This window comes from Xiphias gladius, chromosome 12, assembly GCF_016859285.1.
Source record: "Xiphias gladius isolate SHS-SW01 ecotype Sanya breed wild chromosome 12, ASM1685928v1, whole genome shotgun sequence".
Lineage (NCBI taxonomy): Eukaryota > Metazoa > Chordata > Actinopteri > Istiophoriformes > Xiphiidae > Xiphias > Xiphias gladius.
The window spans coordinates 7,827,589-7,849,650 of NC_053411.1; the positions used below are offsets into that span (position 1 = coordinate 7,827,589).

The 22,062-nt window shown below is 40.8% G+C and overlaps 1 protein-coding gene across 5 annotated transcripts in view; it reads left to right on the forward strand.

Moving 5' to 3' along the window:
• LOC120797564 (ADAMTS-like protein 1) overlaps window positions 1-19,790 on the forward strand; it is a 100,519-nt gene extending 80,729 nt beyond the window's left edge. For 2 of the 5 annotated variants that reach the window (XM_040141341.1, XM_040141343.1), the window contains 18 exons: window positions 953-1,064; window positions 1,299-1,437; window positions 1,566-1,616; window positions 1,724-1,928; window positions 2,735-2,882; window positions 3,010-3,094; window positions 6,759-7,072; window positions 8,745-8,874; window positions 11,725-11,935; window positions 12,019-12,198; window positions 12,322-12,475; window positions 12,674-13,676; window positions 13,814-13,941; window positions 15,497-15,617; window positions 15,883-16,087; window positions 16,475-16,584; window positions 16,740-16,960; window positions 17,805-19,790. In XM_040141341.1, the coding sequence (XP_039997275.1) occupies window positions 953-1,064; window positions 1,299-1,437; window positions 1,566-1,616; window positions 1,724-1,928; window positions 2,735-2,882; window positions 3,010-3,094; window positions 6,759-7,072; window positions 8,745-8,874; window positions 11,725-11,935; window positions 12,019-12,198; window positions 12,322-12,475; window positions 12,674-13,676; window positions 13,814-13,941; window positions 15,497-15,617; window positions 15,883-16,087; window positions 16,475-16,584; window positions 16,740-16,960; window positions 17,805-17,914 (3,627 nt within the window). In that variant the 3' untranslated portion in view covers window positions 17,915-19,790. Of the gene's footprint in view, window positions 1-952; window positions 1,065-1,298; window positions 1,438-1,565; window positions 1,617-1,723; window positions 1,929-2,734; window positions 2,883-3,009; window positions 3,099-6,758; window positions 7,073-8,744; window positions 8,875-11,724; window positions 11,936-12,018; window positions 12,199-12,321; window positions 12,476-12,673; window positions 13,677-13,813; window positions 13,942-15,496; window positions 15,618-15,882; window positions 16,088-16,474; window positions 16,585-16,739; window positions 16,961-17,804 lie in introns of those variants that run through there. The other 3 variants (XM_040141342.1, XR_005708540.1, XM_040141345.1) reach the window with 3 other exon arrangements.
• Window positions 19,791-22,062: the final 2,272 nt, after the last annotated feature.

Genomic DNA, 22,062 nt, shown 5'->3' on the forward strand with positions numbered 1-22,062 from the left:
ATAAGAATTGAGGAGACAGAAATCTGAGAAGCCATAAATGCATAATTTTCTAATCTGTTACAAGGCAGTAAGCCAGCTCATATCATAGCACTGGAAAAGGTTTGGACAAATGGAAAATTATATTAAAAAGTTGCCAGACAGTCTTTCCACTGTAAACACATGGATGTGAATGAGTAGCAGTGGAGTTTGATTTATGTGTCTTGTAGGTGCAATCTCTCTTTGGGCATTTCTTCAATATGGTTGACGTGTGCGAGTAGAAGAAAAATGTTTGCTGAAATATTTTTGAAACCTTACAAAAAGTCTTCAGAAAAAAGGACCATTTTCTATAAAAATAATCTGTATACATTATTTAAGTAAAACACTAAGAAATTGTCTACTCTCATCCAGGATATTATTAATCACTTTCTCTGATTTATCCTGCTAGTAGCTGTCTTTGACCTCTGAATGTGCAGAAATTGACATTTCAGGTGACTCAGGCTCAAATTCCTCCAATGTCTATGAGTGGAAAAAGAACATCTCTAAATAGATTCCAGTATGTTTCAGTCATCTGTTGGCATTGTCAGCGAACAAACCTCCTCGAATTTCATGTGCAACAGTTTTTTCCCTCCAATCTCACATTTTGACTGATTTTTATCTTAGGAGTTGTGACAGTGTCAAGGGGGAGACTGAGGAACAACCCTGCAGTGGTTGTTTTTTAGCCAAAAGAGGAGAGGAACCAGTCCTTTTTTTTTTTATTGTTTTTGTGTTTCTAATTGAAAGCAGAAACAACAACCTCTCGAAAATGATCTGATAACACCAGTTTGAAAACCCAGTCTGAATCAAAAATACCTTAACTATTAATTTACGATCAACTAATCTATTGATTGACTAATTTTTGCACCTGTAATTATAATATTAATATAAAATAGCTGAAAATAATTTGATGGTCATTCCCTGAACACTGTTTCTGTAGGTACAGTTTGCTAGTGGAGCAGACAGTGTGATACAGTACATCTACTACCAGCCCATCATCCACCGCTGGAGAGAGACTGACTTCTTCCCTTGCTCCGTCACATGTGGTGGAGGTAGACAAGTAGATATACTGCTGGCATTATAAAAATGGACTAGGTACTTGGTAGTAGCCAACAATATTTTCAGCCAACTGATTGAAAGCTGTGATGCCAACAGGCTTCTCTCTTTTGCAGATACTAGACAAATGCTCAGTTTTTAACTATTGCTCCAATAAATAGACAGTGTTACCCTGAGTGTCAATGTTTGTGTTGTTTCTTTCGGGATATCTGACATTTCTTTGTCTGTAGGTTACCAGCTAACCTCGGCAGAATGCTTTGACCTACGGAGTGGCCGCGTGGTTGTGGATCAGTATTGCCATTATTACCCAGAGAACGTCAAACCTAAACCTAAACTGCAGGAGTGCAACATGGAGCCCTGCCTGGCCAGGTTAGAGACCACACCTAATCCCAGACGAAACACTTGATTTCAAGTACAGCATTCTATGTTAACAATCTGTCAGCAGCAGATTATATAACCCTTAAACCTAATTTCCTTGATTGATTCTACCTTTCTAGTGACGGCTACAAGCAAATTATGCCATATGACCTCTACCACCCCTTGCCTCGGTATGTACTCAACTACTGTGAGATGAACTAGTGACACACAACACAGAGTCTAACATCTAACAGTTATCATCAATCTTTTCATGACATGTAACCTTTTGCAATGTCAGATGGGAGAGCAGTCCCTGGACTGCCTGCTCCACCTCCTGCGGCGGAGGTATCCAGAGTCGCTCAGTGTCCTGTGTGGAGGAGGACATGCAGGGAACCATCACTCCCACTGAGGAGTGGAAGTGTCTCTACTCCCCAAAGACAGCTATCCTGCAGCCCTGTAACACCTTCGACTGCCCCACCTGGCTGGCACAGGAGTGGTCACCCGTAGGTGCTCGTTGCTACCCTGTTTTAGAATGTATGAGTCTACTGCTTTTCATTTCCATGGCTTTTGTGAACTGCTGTAGAGCATCACAAAATTAGAAATGTTGAGAAAGTTCAGCTAAAAATACCTACTAACTGTAAAGAGATGATTCTTTGTGTTCTTTGGCTATTACCGCCTGGGAAGTCGGATATTAGCAAATGGTTCATTTGTCTCGGTAGTCTGTATGTCGCTGCAGTGGGTCTTAATTAACCCTTGAGGTTAGAATATATCAAAAAAGTTAAAACACAACGTTGCTGTGTGATCCATCCAACATACAACAGCACACGTGGAATTCCTTAACTTACTGTGATCAGTTCATATCCAGGCTATTAGGATGGTGCATTTGGATCAATTTGACCATCCTAGCTAGCTTACTTATTTGACAGAGTTGCAGTCACATTGACCATAAATAATTCATATGACTTCCTCATGGGGATTTTTCGAACCTCATCACTCATACATGCACAAGTAGAGGCCCAGGGACTCAGATTTGTAGCCTCCTAAAAACCTGGGATGCTGTTTACTTAGCACATTCTTTCTTTGCTTTTAAATGCTTGTTTTGGCAGAGGAGAGACAAGGTTCACTCCTGAGGAGAGAGCTTTCGAACATCTCTCTCTTTACTTCCCTTGAGACAAAGGCTAAGGCTTTCTGTTAAACACCAACAAAGATGTGGTCAGAGGAACAGGGCTCAACATATTAACCTGTTTGTGTATGACAATTATCATTAGTTGATTAGTTATTAATAGATTATATCTGCTGTCATCACCAGTGCACAGTGACCTGTGGTCAGGGTCTGCGCTACAGAGTGGTATTATGCATCGATCACAGAGGTCTCCACGCTGGAGGCTGCAACCCCACCACCAAACCCCACATTAAGGAGGAGTGCCTGGTGACTGTGCCCTGCTACAAGTCCATAGGTTAGCTGTTTGTTTTTTTTCATTTATTTGTCATGTTTTAACCTCCAATCTTGTACCTATTTGTAGAAAAAAATAATATTTCTCTGGTGATTATAAACTTTGGTTTTTCCTGCGTCATTTGCTCTAGATTTGCTCCCAGTTGAGGCAAAACCTGTGTGGCATAAGCAGGCCATAGAGCTGGAGGAAGAGATCACAGTGACTGAGGAACCAACGTAAGAACCAAATACATACACACACGAGAGCACAAAAAAAAGGACGTTGATAAGATCACACTGATTTTACTTCTATTTGTTGCTTCGTTGTGTTGAGTACCGGTAAGAAGGAAAAACACGTCAAGCTTTTAATTATTTAGTTCTACAAGTCAACTGTACTGACACTGTATGTAAAACATATTCCTCAAGCCCTGACTCCAGAACATTTTGTCCTACAGACTTGTGTGTCTACTGACTCTTTCTACAGATCTCGAAATTTTTTCTGAATCCTTGTCACCCAGCTCACATAGCCTATTTGGAACCTCAATTTACTCCCAGAGTTTAATATTCAACTGCCAAAGTCATACAAGGCTCTTAAGGTTCACAACCCAGAAAAATCGGTAAAAATCAGCAAAAGCATTCATTTTCCTTTTTAAAGAATTACTGTCAGTCCGCAGGGGAAAAGAAGCAAAGGTCAGACCCAGATACACGGTTTTAACAACAGTTTCAACGCAGTCCAGAGCTTAAGATTTACCTAGAGGTAAAATTGAAGTAGACAAGGCCCAGTGCTGCCAAGAAAACCGCCACTGTATCGTGGTTGTGTTCATGTCAACTGCCATTTTCGTCAACTTCATGTCAAAATATACAGCCATAGCCCCCATTTTTTTATGACAGTTTTCAAAATATGCACCAGCTTCAGTACATATCTCTTTTCACACCTGTAAATACCAAATGATTGTCAGACATACTGGCAGAACAGTTTTGTAAAGACAAGGAAAGAAGAATTCACCCCTGTTTAAGATAGAAGTTTAATGCTGTGATACTTCAGTGAACGTGTGCATTGTCAGGTATGAGTAATGAGTTTGCTGTATTAGGTTATTTAAGGTAAAAGGGGAGCTGAATGTGAAAGAGGAAAAAAAACATCTTTTTGGGAACCATTGGACTGTTCTCTCACTAGCTACCAGCATTACCTCAGGAAGCCCTCAGATGTTCCAGATGTTCTTGTCCCACATATCAATTGACTAATAAAGGCTGTCCTCTGAAGATCGACAATGTTTGGACTCTGCCCACTGTCTTGCATGACTTGTATTAGCAACCATGTTAGCCAGTTCAAAACATCTGTTGCTTTGACTTATCTTTGGAGCACGAGATGGGGAGAGAAAGAGAGAGAAACGCCAAAACATATGATTTTGCTCTAATGCAAAAAAAAGCATGTCTTTCCTCCAAAGGCACATAAATATCTGTGTATAATGCGCAGTCATTCACAAGCCAACAACAATATCTGCCTACCATATGGGGCCAGGTTACGGATGTGAGAGGAAGGAGAAGGAAATTCCTGTGTTAGACTTATTGCACCTCCATTGCCAGACCTTATGCCTGTCCTGAACCACCACTGTGCAGCCGCTTGAAAAATTAAATCCATGCATCTTTCACAACTTGGCCAAAAGTTTTTTGTTTTTTTTTTGTTTTTTTCTCCATACCACCACCATGAGTAAATAAAATATTTCCATTGATGGAAATTTAATTGATATGATTAGAATGGGGATTTGGCGTTTATTACAAAAATGTGTTGTTTCCTTCCATGAATGAAATCAAGGATGTTTTTGAACTGACAGATGTGCTTAAACCACGCATGAAGATAAACATTTATGTGTGCGCACTTGTTGACTTTATTGTTCCTGTTCCAAGATCTAACGGCCGGTGATTCATTTGTTTGTCCAAAACACAGTGAGTCCTTGAGCTCTCATAAAGAGCCAGGTTTGCTGTAATTATGAGCTCTTCATTGAGGCATTTTATAAAACAGCAGGCTACTCTTGTGTTGTGGTCGGAGGAGGAATGCTGCATATTAGTGCAGGCTGCCACGTTAGTGGTACCTTTAACATATACATGTACCCTGAAGGCAAAGTGTATAAAAACTGATCTGGTACTTTTAGAAACCCAGTAAGTGCAGTCACTTGCTGGAACATTTGGAACCAAATACATACTCCAGACTGGGATTAGCAAACAATACTTATATTCATTTTATTGTATTCCAATTTTGGATGATATGAATACAAATGTGCAAAAAGAAAATTCACATTTTTACAACCAACAACATACCAAAAACAAAAAACACTTAGCAATACGGAGACTTTGTGAAGTGAGCTACAGAGGCAATCATTATTTTTTTGTCTAAGCTAAGCACTAGCATCACCTTTCAAATTAGCATTAGTAAGTGACTGCTCCACCATTCATAATGCCAGGATCTTACAGCACTGTTTCAAACTGTCTTCAGTTAGTTCAGTCTGTAACTGGTTTGGAGTGATTTTTTTTTTTTTAAATTTTACACAAAACTAGATTTATACAACCATTGTTTACGGTTCAGCGACCATTTATCTGCAACAGTGTTATCATATCATCATTATTTCAGCGAATACTGATTTGGTCAGTTACTGTACGCTTGTGGCTTTGGTCTTAAAGATACCTTTGTACCTGTACTGATGTTTTGAAAATCCTTTTAAACTATATTAGCTGAAAGAAACCAAAAGTGGTGAGCTTAGTCCTAAACAGGGCAGCTGCTGAAAGCTGTAAACGTCAAGGTTGCCATCTAACACTCTTTCGTCATGATCAGATGCATAACTGGATATAATGAGAACAAGGGTATGAAGATCATAAAACATGGACCCTTGTGCAAGTAACAGGGTCTGATGAACTGGTAAACCCTCTCACCCCCACATGCTCTGCCGCCTTCAACTCACAATGTCCGCTGCCAGCTGGTAAACCTGCTGGTGGATCTGTAATAGTATGGGAAACCATCTAGTCAGTGCACATAGTGGTGCAAATCCTGTTTTGTCTTCATATTTCCATATTTTGATATTAGAATTCCTTCACTGCTACATCATACCATGAGCAGTTAATGAACACAAGAATGACATCAAACATCCTCTATGACCTCCTAAAACACCAACTCTAAACATAATTGAACCTTTAATGGAAATTCTGGAAAACACGGTGTGATTGTAGATTGTGTAGATTTCCCATCCTTGATCTTTCAAAGAACTGAGCTTTTAATTTTGGCCAGTAGATTTTATGTGCATTCCCCAGAAAGTTAAATTCCCATTGAGAGTGTCACTTATATCTGAAGATCAACTAGGATTCAAACATCTTTCTGTCTCACGCTTTCTAGTTATATTATTCTCTTGCGCGCTGCGAAAGCTATTGAAGGGGTGACAGTTCCGTCTCTGGGTCCTAACTCTCACCCAACCTTGACTGGCCTTCAGGGGTTCATGAACACCAATGATCTACAAGTATTTCCTTCTCTGATCCTTTCTTTGAGATGAGGAAGGATGCGCATGAAAGCAGTTTATCCAAGAATGGCTGATCCTAAGTCTTCACAGCTGTTCACTTAACCACAGCAGGATAAATACTAAGTCCTTAGTGAGTTTATGAACTTATCAGCAAATGCCTCAAATCTGTACACAGGTGAAATGCTAAAAACTTGTGACTTGCTATCAAACTACTTGCTTCAAGCACTGCTGATTTGGAGTTGGTCTTTATCAAATCAAATTATAACTACATTTCTAAGCCTGTATGCATTGGTATGTGAAGAATACTTCCTGAATGAACAGCATGCTGTTTATTTTAACATGTCTGGGATGGATCTTGCTCTGTTTGCTTTCTCAAACAACCTGCCTCTCATCTTCAGCTTCATCCCTGGTCCCTGGCAGCCCTGTAGCAGGACATGCGGTGCCGGAACCCAGCAACGGACTGTCAAGTGCCAGGTGCTGCTTTCCTTCTCCCAGACTGTTGCTGACCTGCCTGATGACGAGTGTGAGGGGGTCAAACCTGCAACGAGTCAGCCCTGCTACCGCACTCCCTGCTCTGGTGTTTTCGGCCAAGGAAAAGAAAGCGGAAAGGAGGGGGAGGAAGAGGAGGAGGAGGGGGAGACACCCGAAAGAGAGGAATTGCACGACTGGGAATATGAAGGGTTTACGGAGTGCTCAGAGAGTTGTGGGGGAGGTATGGATCATTACTGCTCTCTCTAATACGAGGAAGTAAAGAAATAGCACTAGAAAGGACAGGAATGGGAAGTTGAAAAGTTAACACAGCAAAGAGTCTGCAACCGTGCTAGCAGCTCTTTGAGGCTTTACTTAGACACAGTGGTGCTTTGAGTTTAAGGCCAACACTAGCATGCTAACATGGTCACAATGACAATACTTACATACTGATGTTTAGCAGACTTAATGTTTGTCAGATTCACCATTTTAGTTTAGCATGTTAGCATGCTAAAATTTGCTTATTAGCACAGGTGAGGTGAATGTCATTAGTTTTATAGGTATTTGGTCATAAACCAAAGTACTGGACAAACTGATATTTACACCTCTCATGGTCTCACGACCTGCTAGTGGCACTAGAGGAAAGGTCAGGGGATTACCAAAGTCAGTAGGATTTATCCTATAGAGACTCTGAATGCCTGTACCAAATGTCATGGCAATACATCTAATAAGTCTTGAGTCTGGACCAAAGTGGTGGATCAACCAGTAACAGACTAATCTTGCCATCCCTAGAGCCATGGAGCTACGGGCCAACCAAAGACATTGTTATCTAACAGTCAGTGTCTTTATTAAATCCACAACAGAATATTTACTTATTGGATACATACTAAAAATGTATTTCTTAATCTGAATGCAGTGTAAATCCTGAAAGCAAACCTCACTCCATCAGTGTAACTGAATTTGTTCCAGTTGCTGTTTTAAAAAGAATGTGAAAAATCACAGCAGTAACTGCTGATGTTATGTCAGTGGATGACTGAAGCCATGCCATTATGGTCTTTGAAGTAAGTTATATGATGTTAGATGATAATAGATGGAATACCATCTATGTAACCCTGAAGGTCATATGTCACTGATTCACAGCAGAAGTGAATGCTGCATCAGACAGAGACAGCTTTCCTAAACATCCTGCCAACGTTTGTTGAGGCCCACTTTAATCTCCCCACCTCCACATCCAAACATGTGTGCCTGCATTGTGTGTTCGTGTGTTAATGTCTGTTTGAGTGTGCATGTGTAACTTAATTTCTGCACATGGGCGTAGGCTTTTGTCAATGTATGTATGTATGTGCACTCACCCAAACCCAACAAACTCCCATCCAGGGATGATTACAGACCAGTATCAGATGTCACATACACACCCTGAGGGCTCCGCTCCTGTGGACCATCACACCACTGTGGTGTTTGAAGTGCCTGCCTCACTGTTATTGTCCCCAACATTAAAAGCAGACTCCAAGATTTATATTACATTGCTTTTAACATGACCTGACATCCCTTAACATTTATCCACAGTTAAGAAGTTTAGCAGGCAGCCATACTGTTTTGATGTTCATTGTGCCCCATTAGATACAGCCACTGCTTGCTTTCATTGAGGGGCCTAATATCTGGGTTGCTTCATTGCAGTGTCTGCTTGCAATATTGTACTCTCCATATGTGTGGGACTGTGACAATATGTGAGTAAGAGATGCTTAACGAGAACAATATGTGTTTGCATTTTTGCCTTTCGTTCTAAGAAGAAATGGGACAGCGAGCGTGTGTATATTAACACTGTAAAAGTTGAAAACACTTATGAATGACCCTGCATCATACCTCATGGTTCATTGGTCATCCCTTGTGATGTCTTTGGGGCTGTCTAATCCCAGGTGTGCAGGAGGCTGTGGTGATCTGTCTGAACAAGCAGACCAGGGAGGCAGTAGACCAGAGCCTGTGTGAGAGCTCCCGTCGGCCCCCGCAACTCCTCCAGGACTGCAAAACACAGCCCTGCCCAGCCAGGTACGACAAAACTCACAAATCAGACCTACATAATATAATTTAGACATTGTTTAAAATGGTTTATGCATGAACAATAAAATAGATTTGACTGATGGATGCAGTAAAAACGAGGAGGAAATGCGTTTTTGGAAAAAGGGTTTGGCTACATTCGTTTATTACATTCGTCATTAGTTTGCCAAGACTGTAACAAAGCAAAATATGCAATATAAGGAGCTGGGACATTCACGTATCCTTTCCTAGCGCCCTGATGCACCCTGGGTCCTGCAACTGCAACTACTTAACTCTCAGACTATCAAAAACACACATCACACTAGTTGAATCAATTAATCTCTCCCAATCACTGGTTGTGTACAAAAGATATTTAAATCCTTTTAATCCGCTATATTATCCCTCTCAGTTGTTAACCACTTTGGTCAATTAAGTCACCATTTAGGCCACTTGAGTCCAAGTGATACTGAGGCAGAAGGACAGAGATGGATGGTTTTATCACTGAAAGCAGGAAATTAAGCCAGTGGGACAGCTTCTGGAACGTGGTCAGAATCCGACACAGTAGGGATCAGATGTCAGTAGCAGCTATAGCTGCTAGGCTCAGATACGAAATTGTCCTTGGAAGAACTCTTTAAGATTTTCTTTTATTTTCAGCGCAAAATTGTAGGAGGCCTACTGCTACTGTAGTTAGTGTTCCTTTTAAAAACCTAATGAAGCAAAATGCCTCCACTTGGCCTTTTATACTAACAGCATTAAAAAGAAAGTGTGGTCATAAAAATCAAAAAGGTGTTATCTTCTTGGAAGCATGAACATGTTTACAAAATTATGTCAATCTGCCCATAAAATGATGAGATATCATGTATATGAAGTTGACATTTAAAGCAGGAAAGGGAAGGGAGTGTCCGAATCTAAAATGTTTATCGTCTGGCGCTCAATAAATGTCATAACAATAATTTTTTGCATAAAAACAGAATTTTTGTCTGATAGTGGTAGTAGAAGAAATGTCAGGCAGTCACCAAAATATTAGGGTTCATCCTATGGGTGTCAGAAATGTCCTTGGAAAATGAAATCGATATCAATGAAATAGATATCACAATCAGTTTTCAATATCTTGTGTACAAAATTGATAGTTTGACCCTATAGTTAAGGAAAACTTAATAAGTATTGAAAATGAAAAGTATTCAACTTTTGCCTGTTAGAGTTTGCTAATTCCTGTTAAAAGGAGGAAAGATCAGTAGTTATCTTCTGGAAACAATGAAATTTCTTGGAAATCTGGCCATTAGTCTTAGAGATACCTTGTCATGGACAAGCGTATTGGTCTTTGGGAAAGTTTGCGCTGGTGTGAAGCTAGACAAAGTATGTCAGGATTTCACTAAAGACATTGTGAATCATCCCCTGGGGAACATCTATAACCATGCTAAATTTAAAGTTGAAATTATTGAAATGCAACTATGATGTTAGTGCTATCATAAGTAGTGTGTTGTCACAGTGTTTTAAGAGTGCTTGTATATGTTGCCCATACTACAAAAGTTTCAGTCAAAGTTTTGCCGCTTTTTTATGTTTATCCACCCATCATCCAATGGGCATCAATTTGGAACTCAGTGGGTAAGCAATCTTGAAATCCCAAATGTGAAATTGCAAATATTTACTTTTTGTACAAACACACAAAAATCATCAGAATTAAATACCTGAATGGTTAAACAGCATAATGGCATGTTGTTTAAAATATCTGAGCCGTGGCTAAACGGTGAGTGAATTTTGCGGTAGGCCACACGTTTCAAGTTAACACTGTGTGCAATGTCGGTATTCCACCGCTCACACTTCTATCAGAAAACCCAGAGGCTTGCAGCCTGCCCTTGACTGTTTTTCCAGGCCTTGAGTCCTGTTTTCAGGCACAACAAACGCTGTATTGGACTTGTTTCCTTTGGCTTTTTACTCCCTCCCTGAGGCCTCCTCACCCTCCCATATTAAGCTACACTCTTTGGATACTGTTCCCTCTGAAGGGAAACAGCCCTAAGATTTGGCTTTTGGTATAGTACCTCTCCAGAAACAAGCTTCATTCCCAATTCTCCTCAGTCCCTGGACCCTTGAGTAAATATGAATAGTTTTGAAATATCACCTAATCTGTCAAGCAAAAAATAAAGTTGCTGCCATCTTGGTCAAAGCCGAAGCCTTTGGATGCCTTTAAAGGCATAGCGACTATGCATACACATGTCACATCATTTTCAAGATTGGAATAAAAATGCCAAGTTAACTTTGGATTCTGGTTTGATCAACCTGTATGAAATTTTGTCAAACAACATGAACATTGGGAAAATGTGGGTGAAGAAGTAATGCTATAGGGATATCTCAAATATCATTTAATTCAGTGGGAGACATAATGTGTCTTTGCCAGAATCCGGCCCCATGAATCACTCTTTTCGTTTTCACTTGTATTCACTTTCATGAAGTTACACATACATATGACTGCAAGAGTGTCCTCTCCTGGGATTCAAAAAAAAAAGAAAAGAACTCTGACTGTACTCCTCCTGACTACACTCCTTTATAGGTTTGAGAATGGGCTACATAAACATATGCACAAAGGATAAATAATAGTGATTTAATCAGGGAAGGGCAAAGTTAAGAGTTGAAAAATCAGTGGCTAAGTTATGGTGCATTTCTTTTAAATCCAAAACTAACCCATGTGTGTGGTTAACAAGCAAATACAGCTCACAATCAAAACAGACAAACTATACCCTGTTGTTTAACTGGTCCATGGAAATTTACTGTATATTTGCCCAAAGAAGTAAGGAACATGTGACTTATTAATCGTAAAAAATCCTGGAGCATGATATGGTTTAATGATAAACGTTGTGTTGACAGGTGGGAAACAGGTGAGTGGAGTTCATGCTCTGCTACCTGTGGGGTCGGTCTGATGACCCGCACTGTGGCTTGTACTCACCGACCCTCTAGGGACAGCAACCGGACTGAGGTTTTGAGGGATGAAGACTGTCAAAATCCCAAGCCCAGTCCTGTCCAAGCCTGCAACCGCTTCGACTGCCCTCCTATGTGGGACACACGTGACTGGGGACAGGTAAAAGGAAGTTCACAAACATAAATGCCTGACCCAGCAGTTAGTCTGAAGCATCTAGCACTTCTATATTTTTGTCTCTGCAGTGCTCCCAGAGCTGTGGTGGTGGAGTTCAAAGGCGGCAGGTCCTGTGCAAACAGCGGTTGGCAGATGGCAGCATCCTGGAGTTACCTGAAACCTTTTGCCCTTCCAAAAGCCCGGTAAACCAGCAGCCCTGTGCCAAGCAAGAGTGCCCACCTCACTGGGTCACAACCAACTGGTCCCAGGTATGCTTTCCTCAAGGCACCAACCTTCCTTCTTAAAGTGGTCAAAATCAAAATATAATGCCATATGTACAGAATGAAGGGTCTGATCATTGTCGTATCTTACAATATCATTTATTTGTCCAGTGTTCTGTGACCTGCGGGGATGGCGTTCAGACTCTACAGGCCATCTGCAGGAAACACGGGGAGGATGGGCGGTACTGGACCATAGACCCTAAGAACTGTTCTCTGATTGCCCGGCCCTCCAGAATCCGGCCGTGCTCCCTCAGACTCTGTGAGAGTAAGAGACCCTCTGTTTGGCTCTGTTCAGTTCATTTGTACTGCTAAGAGAGTGGATATTGTGAGAAAAATTTGATACTAAGCAAAAAAACACGTCCCATAGCTGAGCTGTTTCAATGGAAATTGATAGAAAATTAAAAATGCACAGAAGTATAGACAATAATTAAGCCATTCACCTGTAATTTTAATTTCATCACAGACTCTATCAAGCCCGAACCCGCCATACTGGCCCAGAAGAAGGTTTATATCCAGTGGAGGAAGGGCAAAAAGTTACAGCTGGTAGTGGGAGGCTATGGCTATCTCCTGCCGTGGACAACTGTGGTCCTTCGCTGCCCAACCCGCCACTACCGCAAAGGCCACGTGCGATGGTTGAAGGAAGGGAAGCCCCTGGTCAGCCTCCCACACCTCTCCATAACGCCACTGGGATATGTGAAGATTCAGCAGGTTCGTGCATCTGATGCTGGGATTTACACTTGTGTAGCAGGCCAAGCACAAGAACATTTTGTCCTACAGATTATTGGCAGCAAACAGAAGCTCTCTGTTCCAGAGTCATGGCTCCTCACAGATGGACAACAAAAGGTTGGGCAGCCAGATGTGGCCTCAACAGGTGAAAGATTTCAGGAGATACCCATCTCCCTCAACCAATACGACAACATTGTTGAGCATTTGCTTGAACACAAAGATTTGGTCCAAGATGAAAAAGACGTTACTGACAAACTGTACTCCAGTGAAAAGAACAGGTCGACCCTGGAGGATGAGAGAGCAAGCACAGAATTTTCCAGCCCAGTCATACTCATTGCTGATACCCACAGGCTAGATGAGATCACACACAGCCTCTCTGAAGGCCTTGGAGGACCCCGGGGGGAACAACTCATTGCTCAGTTGCTCAGTGAGCTTACTATGACGCAAGGTGAAACCAATGACTCTACTCTTCACCCTCCAGAAAGTGCGGAATCTTCCACACAAGGGCCGCTTCTTTATAAACCGAAAGCCCTCACAACCAGGCCAAGAAACCCGGTGATAATCCAACGACCCAGGAAGGCTGGTGCAGTACCGTCATCTGAAATGATAGTTCATGTGGGAATGCCCGTTTTGCTGCAGAAACCAGTTGCTAGTTTGGAATTGAGATGTGAGGTACTGGGGAACCCTGAACCATCCCTAACATGGACAAAGAACGGAAAAGATTTGCTCTATAATAGCAGGTTAGAACTAACCCTCAGTGTGACTTTTTGTGCAAAAGGCATTAAAAAAACTGCGGAATTTGTTGTGTAAAATTTGCTGACTCTTCTTTGACAGAATTGTCTCAGATTCAGTAGTTATTTTGTCTTTGTTTTGGTAGAGTAGGCCTGTTGCCCACCGGCTCACTTAGGATTCAGTCTCCAAGCAAAGTGGACGAGGGTTTGTATGCCTGCACTGCCAGGAATCGTCTTGGATCTACATCTCTTTCGTCTTGGCTGCAGATTACAGGTAAGGTTGATGAACACAGACCCTTGTAAATATGTTTGATTAAACTGTAGTTTTTGCCAGGTAATAATTAGTTTGTCCTCTCACGTGGTTCCATGAAGTCATGTGAATAAAGATTGTCCAAACTTTATTTTAAGTTGTAGTCAAACTACTGAGGTTTTGAATATATAATATAAAATGTAGTACAAGATATCTAGAACTTTCTTTCAGGGTTAAAAGATGCAGACATAGCAGCTTGGGTCTAAATATTGTTCTCAATTCAAGTTAACATTTTGGGAAATACGCTTATATTCACTTTCTTGCTGAGAGTTAGATGTGAAGATTGATAGCACTCTTTTATCTGTCCATTATGAAGCTGGAGCCAGGAAATGGTTAACTTAGCTAAGCATAAAGATTGAAAATCAGGGGAAACAGCAAGTGTGGCTCTGTGCAGAGGTAAAAAAAAAAACCAGCCTACCAGCACCTGTAAAACTTTCTTTAAGTATGATACAGTTTCAGTGAAGTTCCGTAAGGAGCAGATCATGAATAAATTAGTGTGACTTTACTGAAAAATGTTTTTGTAGCTCCACAATACTGACAATATAGTCAGTATTAACCCAACTTCAAGTTGAGTTTGTCCTAATATACTTTCATGTACTCCAGTTTACAGTAGTTTGTGTTGTTCTTTTGTGGTTCAGGGTTAGAGATTCTGGGAAAGCATAAACCCACACCCAAGCATAACCACAGACACAGATATACAGTAAGCTTTTACACACTCTAGTGGCTCATCTGGCTGAGCCAGTGATGGGGCATGTCCGGAGTGTGCCACAGCCTGGGCCACCTATGAGCTGCGCGGTCCTTCGCCTCCTCACGACAACAATTAGAGGTTCCAGGCAGTGTTTCAAAGAAGATTAAGTGGGTGCACCCCATTCACCTAATCTAATTGGAAAGGATAGAGAGGCTTAAAAGTGCTGAAAAATGTCCAAACGGCATTTTGGAGTCATTTAAAGGCCATGTTTGATGGGTGTACTTCTGAAATCTGCTGAATGGAATCCAAGGTACTCTGACTGACTTTACAGGGAAATTGAATTGTAAATATAATTCTTTCCCAAGTTTACGGAAAGTACAATCTCATTTTGGAACAAGAACAGGCCGCTTGCCATTTTGAACCATTACCCTCTTCATAAGGTCAAAGAAAAAGTGCGGAGCTGTTGAAGTGAGTGTAACTGGAGACATATTGAAACATACGTAAATTTTTGTTAGTGTTTATTGGGCAGCAGCACTGTATTTTCAGTTACAGCTAGTACATTTTGTTCAGATGATGGTTTATAACTGTAAGAACTGTTGATTCTCATTACATCTCAACTGACTTATGTAATATCACTGCAGTAAGACATGAAATCTGCGGGATAGATGTTCACTTTAAAAGCCTAACAAATAAAGAGAGACACTAAATTCTGTAGTCAGCAATACATACATGTGGTACATATTAAAAAAAAAGCCAATTATCCTCTCTTGTTTTTTGATTTCTGCTAGTATCCAAAACAACATAGATGTTTTTGTTTCGCCGTATTTTCAGGTGGAAAAGGAAGAAATTGTGTCCATGGTAACAGTATAGGAGCAAATGGCTCTATTTGCTCTGAGATGACTAACAGCAGCCAGTCAGGGGAACTGTGCCATGGACAAGGCTGTCTTCTCAGGTACCTCACTGTTACTACACGGTTGTGCGGTTTAATACTTTGAATATTAGAATTGATAAGACCATTTTCCCTCCATCTCTTTTACTTTACTTTACTTTTTCAAGAAAAATATTAAGATGACCCCAAGTCTGTTAACGGCTGAGATTTATGTAATAATAGTTTTTGGGTGAAATTAATTTTTTTTAAAAACAAAAAAACAAAGCTTTCTAATGAGCTTATAAACCTAATAAGTTATTGTTCACTTTTTATTCTGCGGCTGGATTAGGTGGCGAGTGGATCCTTGGTCACCATGTTCAGCCACTTGTGGAGGTGGGTCCCAGACCAGGAGCGTCCGCTGCATGAGGGGTCCTGAGGGCAGGTCAATAGAGGTGGAGGGTCAGCTCTGCCTTGACACAGGCAGGAGACCCTCTGACAGCAGGCTATGCAACCTCCTGTCCTGTACCAGATGGGCCACAACTTCTTGGGGACTGGTAGGTTCACTTAATATTGAGCAGACACACGTCTCAACAAGTTTACACGGACTGTGTCAAGGCTGTTTACTTGTTCAAAACAAGGTGATAATTTGCCTCAGAGGCTGTGTGGCAATTCTTGGTCAGTTATCAAATAACTGGCACCTTGGAGCATTTGTCAGTTTTGTTTTCTAAATTATTCAAGGGAGAAGCACACTGCTTATCCTTCCTTTTCTATTAGGAGCCAAATATTGGTTATAGTTAGGGAAGTAACCTTTTTTTCTTAAACTAAATACTTAGCTAATGGAGTTTAGATTTAAATCTTGAAATTTAGCCCTGAGTTTGGAAAATATTTTTGTACTAAAAGCTGAACTTGTTTGTAATTTTGATTAAAATTTCCTCTTTTAGTGTCATGGGCAGTGTGTCGGTCCCAGTTTGGCAACACAGCACCGCCATGTTTACTGCCAAAACACAAATGGTACCAAAGTCCCCTACAGGATGTGCAGTCGACTCACCAGGTACATCTAGACATCATAATATGAAGGAATGAATGTGCTCTACTGTTGATGATTTTTATCGTTGATTTAGTATTGAAAACACAGTGATGCCTCATATTTCAGTGAAAAGCCAGTCACCAGAGTATTGGGTTTTGTGTGTGTGCTTGTGTTTTTAGGCCCAGCTCTCTAAAGAACTGCTCAACAGAGGGCTGTGCCCTTCATTGGCGTGTAGGGCTGTGGACCCAGTGCACTGCCACCTGTGGACGGCATGGTTTCCAGTCACGCCAGGTGACCTGCGTGCACCGGCGAACTGGCAAGGCCACACGTGAACACCACTGCATGTGGAGGCCTCGCCCTTCCAGCTGGCAGCGATGCAATATTTTGTCCTGTGGAAGAGGTGAGAAACAGTTGCAATGATGTCAAGTTGGAAAGAAGTGGTTTCATAACTGTGTGTAAAAAAAAAAAAAAAAAAAAAAAAGTTCTTAATTTTAAAATTATCTTTGATATATATTGTATGGCATAATCAAAAGAGTATAGTTTCATATGTTGGTGGTGATTTATGTGTAAATTTCCTCTAATAAGCATATTTTAGAGGTTAATACACTGAAAATAACCTCCGTACTAGCTTGTTGCCATAAGTCCCAGCCCTATGTCATAAAGACATTAATAGTATATTTCTGTGGTCTTGTTCCAAATGAATTATTAAAATGGTAACTTACATTCCCTTAATGGGGCTGTAAAGCCATATTGCACATAGTTTAGGTTTCATTTGCTGAGATTTGGAAGTAATCATTTCTAAAGTTTCTGCTGGTACCCCAATACAAAAAAGGTGAAGAGAATTTTCTCTTGGGGTGCTCAAAGCACTCTGCGGCACACAGGACAAAATGTGCTGGTCACTTTAAATAACCCACAGACCTCAATGTGAGAAGAGAGAGTCCTTACCAAAACTGTTAATAATGGAGATTTTATTCCTGGGGAGACTTGTTGAAACCATGTTGTGGTTTTCCAGATGTTTTTTTTTTTTTAATGTTTGGAAAACCACGCACAACATTCCTCTAACCTGCATTGTATTTGGGTGGCAAAAGTTTCAAAATTTGGTATCTCAAATCCTTTTTATGTAAAACTGTAAGGACTTGACCCATGGTGATTCCTCTCACAAAATGCTTAGTGCTCTGCCTTAGTGAAAGGGATTAGGCTTACAGTGAGTATGTGTAGTAAACTGTATCTTCTGTGTATTCCAGCAGGAGAATGTAGAGACAGCACAAGGTACTGTGAGAAGGTTCGACAGCTGGAGCTCTGCCCACTGCCACAGTTTAAGAGTCGCTGCTGTCACTCCTGCCGAAACACCTGAGGCGGGGGACGCGAGGTGAGGGCTGTGGAGAAACCTGGATAGTTCAGGGAAGGTGCCAACAGAGACTTGAAACCTCTACGTCCCATCCTAACGCCAACAACTGTCTTCGATGAACGGTTTTGGATGAGGATACCTGATTGTAGAGGAATGTTTGGATGATGTCATACCTGGAGTGGCTGTGATCTACTTTCCTCAAAGATGGCATGTGTGGGTTTGAAATAGAAAGTATTGTTTTGAGAGGAGTGATATGTCTGTTAATGAAGGCTTCAGTTTAACTTCTTTTTTTAAAATCTGAAGTTCATTTTCAACAGCTTTCCTAAGTCCCAAGTTTCTAAGATATGTGAAAGTGAGATGCGAATGAGACACATTTCCATTGTGAGTAACAGAAACTTGTGGTGACTGCGTGATAAAAGGGGAACTTGTATAAAGGCGTTATACCAGACCTGTCCACATTAATGGTATGAGGTGGTTTCAGGGTTTTCCTACAAATAAAACCACCGTGTTCTACTGTAGTACCATCACTTCATGTCCCATATAGGGTGCACATTATCATGAAACTGGCATGCAATAGCATTAGCATACAATACACAAATATGTAATTAATAAACTTTTGAAATTGATTGACTGCATACCCAGGGATTCTGGATAGACCCCTGAATTTGTGGTAACCACTGGATAGCTGTGTGTTTGCCTTTATTGCAATTGTCTCCAAAATAGTGTTGGTAAATAGTTTAGATGCTAAATGAGCTTTTATTAATGTGGTGTGGGTATACTCCTTTAAAGCTGAAATACAGCGTAGTGCTGCATATACATGGGAAATAGCTAACATGACTAAAAGCCTAATATTTGATAAATGGTATACATTTGGTATTAGCCACCTGGGAAATAGATCATGATCTGTGCTACCATTTTGGGTCATTTAGCACGTGTTGACAGCAGTGATCGGTCAAGTCATTTAAAGAGAAAAGGAATTAGGATTGCAGATGTTTTTACTGCTTTTTTGGCAAAATAGAAAGTAGGAGATGATAAAGATTTATCTTGCATGTGTTGCACTAATGGAGGTATATGACTGAGGCAGGTCAATTTTTGGAAAAAGATACTTAATTTTGCACTCAACTCATCCAAGTCTTTGTTAAGAACATGGCTTGTAGAGTTTTTTTTTAGTTTTTTTTTTAATCTTGTTTGTAAGGATACATTGTTTATATGTTTTGTTTTCGGATTTTGATATTTCATGGAAAGATATTTTGTTAAAAGGTCCCTTTAACCACTTTGTGACGTTACAGTAGGTTTAAACATGAGCAGAACATAACCCCCCCCTGCTAATTCTTCCTGTCCACCAAAATATATCTTTGCTGTAGTTTGACATTCTAGGGAAAAAACAGAGGTACATTTCAAAGTTCTTATGTAACTCTTCTGCTTAGGACAGATTTCAGTGTTAGTTGAACTTAAAATATGTAAATATGACCTCTGTGCCATATTCGGATATTGGTTAAAACAGTTGGGAACTTTTTAAAGATTATCATTAATGTACCACAATTACATTATTCTAATGGATTTGCACTTTTGATATTATGTCCTGAGTTTCACAATCCATCGTCATTAAGTGCAACACATACCTATGCAGGAGAGTACTTGGCCTTTCATTGAGGGTTGATTTTTGGAGGAAAACATCATTAATATGTTACTTATGCTCTTAACTTATGTAGATATTTGTTTTGTCTTTTAACTATTTATTTTAATGTATGTTCTTGTGCATACTTTTGTAAATAATTACAGGGGTGGGTTTTAAGTATTAATTTCCCAATGGCTGATAATATTTGATGTGCATGCAATGGGGACCCTCTGCTGGTGACTTGATGTGTTGCTCTCTGTTCATGCCTGGTTTATCATTAAATAAAACCAAATACATTCCTTTCATAATCTGTTTCTTGTGATTATCTCTCCTTTTTTTTAGACTAAAAATCTGACTGCATTATTAGTTCAAAGTGCTCAAGTTTGATTGTTTATTAAAGTTGGTGTGTAGTACAACTGCTGGGAATTCATTTTAAGTACAATAATCTTTTCATTTCAATTTGAACACTTTGGCAGAAAAAAAAAGGTATATACTGATGTAATAGTTTCTGTTATGGAACGGGAAAAACAAGACATTCAACCACATAGTTCTCTCATCATGACTGAGAAAAACACTTCCTGTTTCTGTATTTATAACGTACAGTTCACACTCTACCTTTCAGCTCTGAAAGAGGGACATCTATTCAAAGGCTCACAGGAGTGATGAGAAGAAACACTTTACAATATGAATCTAGAATCTGTGATTCAAATTGGCATCACCAGCGGATCATAACTGGACTTTTCTGATTTGTGCTGGATATTATTTCAGATTAGCTATGGTGGAAAAGGATGGCTGTAATTCTTGTTTGACAGCAATCAGGGTTCTGCGAGTTTCCCTCCTGGATGAACTGGAAGGATGGATTGACTCTCTGCTAGAGATTTTAGTAAGTCAGGAATTGTTCACTCGTGATGACCGTGAGGAGGTGTTGTGCCAGCTGGGGCCCCGGTCAAGGGTAAGAAAGGTGTTGGATATCCTAGAGTGTAAAGGTGAGGAAGCAGCCAAGACTTTTCTCTCCATTAGTAGTCATCATCAGCAAGAGGCACAGACGCACCCCAATGAAGTCAACACAGATCAGCCTCATTCCTTAGGTATACAATCAAACTACAGACAGGTCATTGGAACATTCATTTCTGGAGTTAAAATAATGCTAAGTTATGTATATGGAATTGCATTGCATTGTTCATATAAACACACATAGTGTTTACGTAGCATCGTCAAACAATCATGTTCTTATGTTACAAGCAATGACATAAAGGTGGAGGTGAAACGCGTTATATCAAGCTTCTTATCTTTTGTAGAGTACAACAAAGTCAAGCAAAAGCATAAAGAGGTCCTCAGGCGCAGGAGTGAGAGTATGCTCTTTTACAACACGCGACACGGAGAGAAAATCCTCTTTTCTGAACAATATGTCAATCTCCTGTTGGTCAACGGGCACCAGGGCTTGGAGATAAGGAGACACGAGGTGCTGACCTTTGGACAAAGGCGACTGTCTTTGCAGCAGAAGTCGGCCGTGCATAGGAAGATGGCACCAGCTGAACTCTTTTCAAGCGCAAATGGAAAGCGTCCAGTCAAGAAAGTTCTGGTTACAGGGGTGGCTGGTATCGGAAAAACCATCCTGGTGCAGAAGATGCTGTTTGATTTTGGTGGGAACAAGGAAAATCTTGCGTTTGACTTCATCATCCACATGACCTTCAGAGACCTGAACCTGATTGACAAACCCACAAACTTCCGGGAGTTGGTCTTGCGAAAAAACAGGCACCTTGCTCAAGAACTGGACAACATTTTAGCGAATGACAAGAACCTGCTGATTATCTTGGACGGCTTTGATGAGTTCAGACACTATAGGAGCTGTGATGTAGATGTGTTTGTGACTGAGCCAGATGAAGACGCAGAGGTGGCGGAGGTCTTGGGGAGTCTGATGCAGGGTGAACTGCTGCCCAACGCCTCTGTCATGCTCACCAGTCGACCTGCAGCCATCAACCACATCCCTGTGGGTTGCATCGACCGCTTTGTGCTCATTGCTGGCTTCTCCTTGTCTGAAGTTCAAGACTTCTTCTTACGTTATTTCCAAAACAGTGCCCTTGCTGAGCGAATGTTTGCAGTGGTATCAGCAAATGAACTAATGCTTACCCTGTGCTACATACCTGCATTTTGCTACATTGTGTGCTGTATCCTCAAGGAAAGCAAAGATCTCTGTGGAGAACGCCCCAAGACCATGACAGACATTTATGTGCAGTATCTGGTTGCCTTGATTCGCTCTCACACTCAGTCAAGAGCCGACACATTTCTTCCAGAGCAAAGAGCAGGGGACATACAGCAACTGCCTGACATAGTGCTGAAGGTGGGTCACCTTGCCTTCCAAAAGCTGATGGAGCATCAAACACTATTCTACAGCAGCGACCAAGACGTTGCAGCGTTAGCGGGCTGCAGCCTTGTCAGTGCCTTCCTTGACAAGACAGTAGCACAAGAGCCTGGCTGCACCGAAGAGGTTTACTCATTTGCGCACCTTACTGTTCAAGAGTTCTTTGCCGCAGTT